This window comes from Calypte anna, chromosome 3 (genome assembly GCF_003957555.1).
Source record: "Calypte anna isolate BGI_N300 chromosome 3, bCalAnn1_v1.p, whole genome shotgun sequence".
In the NCBI taxonomy this organism is placed as follows: domain Eukaryota; kingdom Metazoa; phylum Chordata; class Aves; order Apodiformes; family Trochilidae; genus Calypte; species Calypte anna.
This window is the reverse complement of record NC_044246.1, coordinates 53898391-53904390: the sequence shown is the minus strand read 5'-3', so window position 1 is coordinate 53904390 and position 6000 is coordinate 53898391. Positions and strand designations below refer to the sequence as shown.

The following is a 6000-nucleotide window of genomic DNA, read 5'->3' as shown; positions in this document are numbered from 1 at the left end:
ACTATTGTGATAGTGGTTGTTGGAGTTCTGCAGTTTGAAGACCCTGTGAATTCAGTTGAGTTTTTGGGGTTGACTGGTTATTGTTTTTTGGTTGGCTGCTTGCTTTTTTTACTGTATTTTTTGCTTCAACAGCAGACAGCTAATATTATGTCTATTGGCTTTGTTAGCTGTTTTCATGCTGAGAAGTGAAATGAGTGTTTCAAAAACCAAATCTGAAGAAATCTTAGAACTCTTAATATTCACAAATATTGATGCATTTGTAAGTGGCAACCTTATTTGCCACAAAAAATTTAGGCCTGGGTCAAATTTTTTTGCCTAGGTCTCAGTGTGCTTTCTCATTAATGAGTGTCTTCCCTCACTTAAGATCTCCAGCACAGTCTTATTTCCCAAGTAATGGTAAAGCATGTAGCACATGGGTACTCAGTACAAGATGGTTTGGATTGTTGAGGAGCAGTTGAGCATGAAACAATCCCAGCAGTTATGTCATCACGAGTTCACTTCTTTAGAGAAGCTTGGAAAGGTCACACATTGTTATAAGATGGTATCTGAGTCAGTCATAGCTTTTGCCTTAGACACTTGAAAACTTCCATTAACACTGGCAGTGCAGAATTAGTGGTGCAGTTCACCTGAAGCAGCTGCATTGTAATAATGGGTAGAGTAAGCCTTACATATTGCCAAACAATCTCAAGTAAGTATATTAATTAACTTGCATTTATTAAATTATTTGAGATTTTCCAAGGAAATGCTGCATAAAAGCACAACCTCCTATTGTTTCTGACAATATATTGTTTTAATTAATTTTAGTGTTTGATTTTCTATTTTGGCTATTCTCAGAGTGGCTTTTTTGTGCTTTTTGTGTGTCACCCACACATTATTTCTAAAACCTTTATCAGTTTGTCATCTGCTTGTCCCACCTCCAAGCTGGCACTGGGTGAGCAGCACCCTGGGGGGTGGTGGTTGTGTATGACCAATGATAACTGCTCTGCTTGCTGCTTGCTTCTTGCCACTGTTGCCAGGATGGTTTTGGATGAGTTGCTTACAGCCACTATGAGCTGTCACTGTGCCCAGGTGGCTAAGAAGGCCAACAGCATCCTGGATTGCATCAGAATTAGTGTGGCCAGCAGGACTAGGGAAGTGATCATCTCTCCCTCTCTATACTTAGCACCCATGAGATTGCACCTCAAACAATGTGTTCAGTTCTGGGCCCTTCCCTGCAAGAAGGACACTGAGGTGCTGGAGCACATCCAAAGTAGGGCAGCAAGGTTGGTGAAGGGTCTGGAGAACAAGCCTTACAAGGAGTGGCTGAGGGAACTGGGGTTGTCTAGTGTGGAGAAAAGAAAGCTGAGGGAAAACCTTATTGCTCTCTGTAATTACCTGAAAGGCAGTTGTGGTGAGCTGTGTTGGTCTCTTCTCCCAAGTAACGAGATAGAACAAGAGGAAATCATAGAATGTTTTGGGTTAGAAAGGACCTTAAAGTTCATCTAGTTCCATACTCCCTGCCTTTGGACCACTATTAGATCAGGTTGGTCAAAGCCCTATCCAACCTGGCCTTGAACACTTAACTGGAGGGGGCATCCACAACTTCCCTGGCAATGGCCTCAAGTGGTGTCAGGGGAGGTTTAGATTGGATATTAGGAAAAATTTCTGAAAGGGCTTCCAGGCACAGGAACAGGCAGTCCAGGGGAGTATTGGAATCACCACCTATGATAGTATTTACAAGACATGCAGATGTGGTGGTTAGGGATATGGCTTATGGCAGTGCTGGGTTAATGGTTGGACTTGATGATCTTAAAGGTCTTTTCCAACCGAAAGGATTCTATGAACTAGTGCCAATGCAGAGGCTGTGACGGAGAGGGGACTGAGTGAGGGGCTGAACAGTCCCGACAGAAGGGGTGGCGGGCAGGGCGGGGATCAGCGCGGCCGTGGGCTCAAAGCTCCTCGGGCGAGCGAGGTCACCTCCAGCCGCGGCCACTACCGACCGCCGGCGGGGCTGAGCCGGGGCGAGGGGTCTGGGACAGGCGATGGGGGCAGGAAGGGACCGGGCGTGCGCGGGGGGCGGGGAGAGTTCCGGGCGGGCGTGCGGGTAGCGCGGGGCGACGGCTCCGGGTGCCGGGAGCTTATCGGGTCGTCGCCACAGTCAGCCATGGATCCCTCAGCTAAAGAGGGGGAGACCGCGACGGGCGGGGAGCCTGGCGGGGGTGCTGCCCCCTCCAGCGGGGTGGTGGTGCAGGTCCGGGAAAAGAAAGGCCCCCTGCGCGCCGCCATCCCCTACATGCCGTTCCCAGTCGCTGTCATCTGCCTCTTCCTCAACACCTTCGTGCCGGGGCTGGGTAAGGACCTCCGGAGACCCGGGTGCGGCGGGAGGACGGCTGGGCCGGGGTTTCGGGCGCGGGGCGAGGGTCTGCCCCCCACCTGCTTCTACTTTCCCCGACCGTATGCGGGGCCTTCCGGGGCGCCCGACTCCGCCGCGGCGGCAACTTTCCACGTTGTCGCCGCGGGAAGGGAATGAGGAAGGCAGCGAGCCCCAGCAGAAAGTTTTGCGGCGGGAGCGGTCGCCGCCTCCGGGGTGCCCGGGGCAGCAGCTTGGCAGAGCGCTGCCGGGCCGAGGGCCGCCCATCCGTCGGGGCAGCGGACGGGGCGGACTCCGCCGCGATCATCGTGCTTCTTCTCCCGAGGCGGCGGAGGGCCGGGGCTGCTGTGCTAGCCAGACAGACAGAGGACGGTCTATGGCCTCGAGGGCTAAGCATCCCCGCGCTTTCCTACCCTTACGTTCTCTTCAGAAGGGGCATGGCCCGACGCTGGGAATCCTGTGGTTTAGGGAAAGGGCTTCAGATTTAAGGTCCCTTGTGAACTGTAATTTAGTCAGAGGATCGAGGCGCTGAGAAACCCCATCAGTCACCAGCGAAGACAGGCATTTAGAGCCCATCTTCTCGAGTTTCCTAAGGAGACCCCTGAAAAATGCTGGTCCTGTAGCACTGCTCTGAGGAACTGATGTCCAGAGAAACTGTGGGGATTCACCGTTTCTGGATATGATGTGCCTAATGAGTGACTGAGGTCACCCATCTCTAAACTGTGGATGTAATCCCGTCTGTATTTCCCTCTACTCCTTATTAATTAGAAAATACATGCTTACTGGAACATTGAGTCTGAATACTACAAAGACACCTGGGACACAAGGCTAAATACAAGTGTTTTAGCTGCAAGCAAAGAATCACATTTAAGAAAACCCAAACAAACAAACAAAAAAAAATCCGTACCTTCAGTCTCTCATAGTCCATTCCTGGCCACCATTTGCACTCCTAGGATAAACGGAGAAGCCTTCTTTGTGCTATGAGAGTATATCCCAGCCTGCCCCTTTTTTAAAAAGCATCTACCCTGCCCTTAACTATTTCATGTGTTTCAAATGGCTTAATTCTTTAATGAATCTTAATTTCTTAAAGTTCTTCTGAGTGGTATACTGTGTGCCATGAGTACCAGCCATTGCTATTGCAGTATGTTTGCTCTGAACCTACAGATATATTCTAATGGAAAATTTCCACCTTTTGAAATAACTCAGAATTTTCCTGTGGAAAAATGATGTGGCTGAGATTATAGGCAGTTTGTTGTGTGGGATTTTTTTGTTTTATTTGTAGGGTTTTATTTCTTCTTTTTTTTGCTTGTTTAGTTCCGTGGTTCTATGACATTGGTAAATATACTTCTAGAGGTAGCTGTGTGCCCAGATGTGCTGTTTTCACAACTCTGATTTGCAGCCAACTGAAGAACCTGGAATAATGAATCAAAAAGAAACTCTCAATTTGACTGCTTTCATGGGGTTTTAAAATATTGTTATTTAGCACTTAGTTTCTCACTGTCTTTAGAGAGGTATTCAAAGCCAGAGCTTTCAAAGTGTGTTTTCATAGTTTTCCATTGGCATTGAAGACACTACATCTGCATTGTAGATGTACAAGAAAAAATTATTTACCATACTCTTTTCCTCACTTGAATAATCTTACACTTCATAACTGTGCTGCTTTCCAGAGAACGTTAGAAAATTCTCAGTGTTCTTCCTACATCCTAGGAGGGTAGGAAGCCATTCTTATGGCAGAATCAGCTTGAGGGAGGGTTATCTGCCTGGAACTCTTCTTTGACTGCTTGCTGCTGCAGGGCTGCTGGAGGTAGCCTTTCCTCACACTTGTCTGTTCCCTCACACAGAAAGCATCAGTAAAGTATGACAACAGGCAGTGCTTCCTTTCTAGAGGCAAGTGTATAGGGCTCTCAGTCCCTGCTGGCTTGAAAGCTTCAGAGTTGAATCTGGACTTGCAGGCATGTTGGTTGTGTTATCACTCATTGGCTGGGCCAGCCCCAGTGGGTTCAATTCTACATTTTTAATCAGGCAAGGATTTTTCTTAAAAAACTTGTGTTCTCTTTGATGTGTTGATTTCAGTGACACTTTCTGGCTGTCTATACCACTGTTCCTCCTGATCTTCTGTTGCAAAACAAACTGCAAATTAAAAGAAATCCTTCTGTGTGGCACTCTCACAGACCAGTGAAAAGCATTGTTTTGGAGATATCACCCAAACTCTAAATGCAATGCATAGCAATTAGTCTTTACAAACATGAACTCTTAATGAAACTGCTAGTATCAAGTACATTTATTGTGAGATGATATACCTGACTAGAATATGGCTATTTACAATCTTAGCCATACCCTGTCATATATCACATAGCCCACACACATGGGGAAACAGGAACACAAATATACTACCAGGAATAGTCATCGTATAAAGAGATCTTATATCATCGTTGCACTTCAGCCATCTCAATATACTGAGCAACACTTGTAAAATAAATATTATTTGCAGTAGTGTGCAGTATTCAGATCTAGGATATAAGTCTGTTCACAGTGAAGTAAATGGCAAAATTGCCAACAATTCCTGTGGTCCAGATTTATACACTTTGAAGTGATGTTTCATAGGCTTGCAATGTATTTTGCCTTCTTAGGTGGAAGAATGACATGAAGTTGTCATTCACAGGTAGACTTTGCAATACAATTGCAATAAAGGGCCAGAAGCCACCGTAACAGACTAGAAAATGGGCGAAACCAAATAAGCCAAAGGTTCCTTTGCTTGGATACCAGTGTATTTAATCTGTTCATTAGTGCTCAGTACCTCAAATCAGTGATACCCAAATAGAACTGCAGCTGTGATACAGGCCACCAAATATTCTATCTCTTAGCAACTGAAAGCCTGTTATTTATTTTAATTAGATACTCTTTCTACATTATGGAAGTCACCTATGAGGGTGAATTTTAAACATCCAGTTAATTTTTATTTTATGCTGTATATGTTTTGCAGTACTCTATTTGGACAGGAGAAGCAACACTTTTTCTTTGTTGATAGTCAGTTTATGTTTCTACATTCGTTGATTTTAAGGGTTTTATGTAGTAACCCAGGTCTGCAGATTTCAAGACATATTGTAAACTAATTACTCTTTCCATATATGTTACAAAAGACAAATAGGGAATCTTTCATACCCGGGGATCTGTTAATTTTAGCTTTGCCAAACTTGAAATTCAGACCAAATATAGACTAAAAATCTTGATTATCCCATCTACTTGTAATCTGTTTTGCAGAACTGCCTTGAGATTATGCACTGCTTCCAGGCACAGTGATGATTTCTCCCCTTGGAGATGTCTTGGATCAGAATTTTCTATGGTCCAATGTGGTCTTCCTCACCTGTATCAGGTGGACCTGCAGGGCTGATCTGTGATGAAGGTGTCCCTAGCTCAGGCTCATAACAGGAACAGGTTGCATGTAAGGGAGAAGAGGGAGCTGGCATTCTCACTGAGTTCTGTAGCAAAAGCAGAACTGGTGCTGTTGGCTACCAGTGTTCCAGCTCTGCCACAGACACCCTGTGCCACAGACACTGTAACCTCTAGTGTATGGCTTAGGGCTTCTGGAGCAGGCTCTGAGCCCCTAAGCCAAATTATGCTGAGGCAAGTTCTGGAGAGTGGAAGGTGAT

General features: G+C 45.8%; 1 protein-coding gene across 1 annotated transcript in view; it reads left to right on the top strand.

The window, feature by feature from the left end:
- The first annotated feature begins 2143 nt into the window (after nt 1-2143).
- The window catches only part of STUM (stum, mechanosensory transduction mediator homolog), a 32590-nt gene continuing 28733 nt past the window's right edge, over nt 2144-6000 (top strand). Inside the window, exon 1 of the mRNA XM_008501158.2 lies at nt 2144-2330. Within this exon, the coding sequence (XP_008499380.2) occupies nt 2144-2330 (187 nt within the window). The remainder of the gene's footprint in view (nt 2331-6000) is intronic.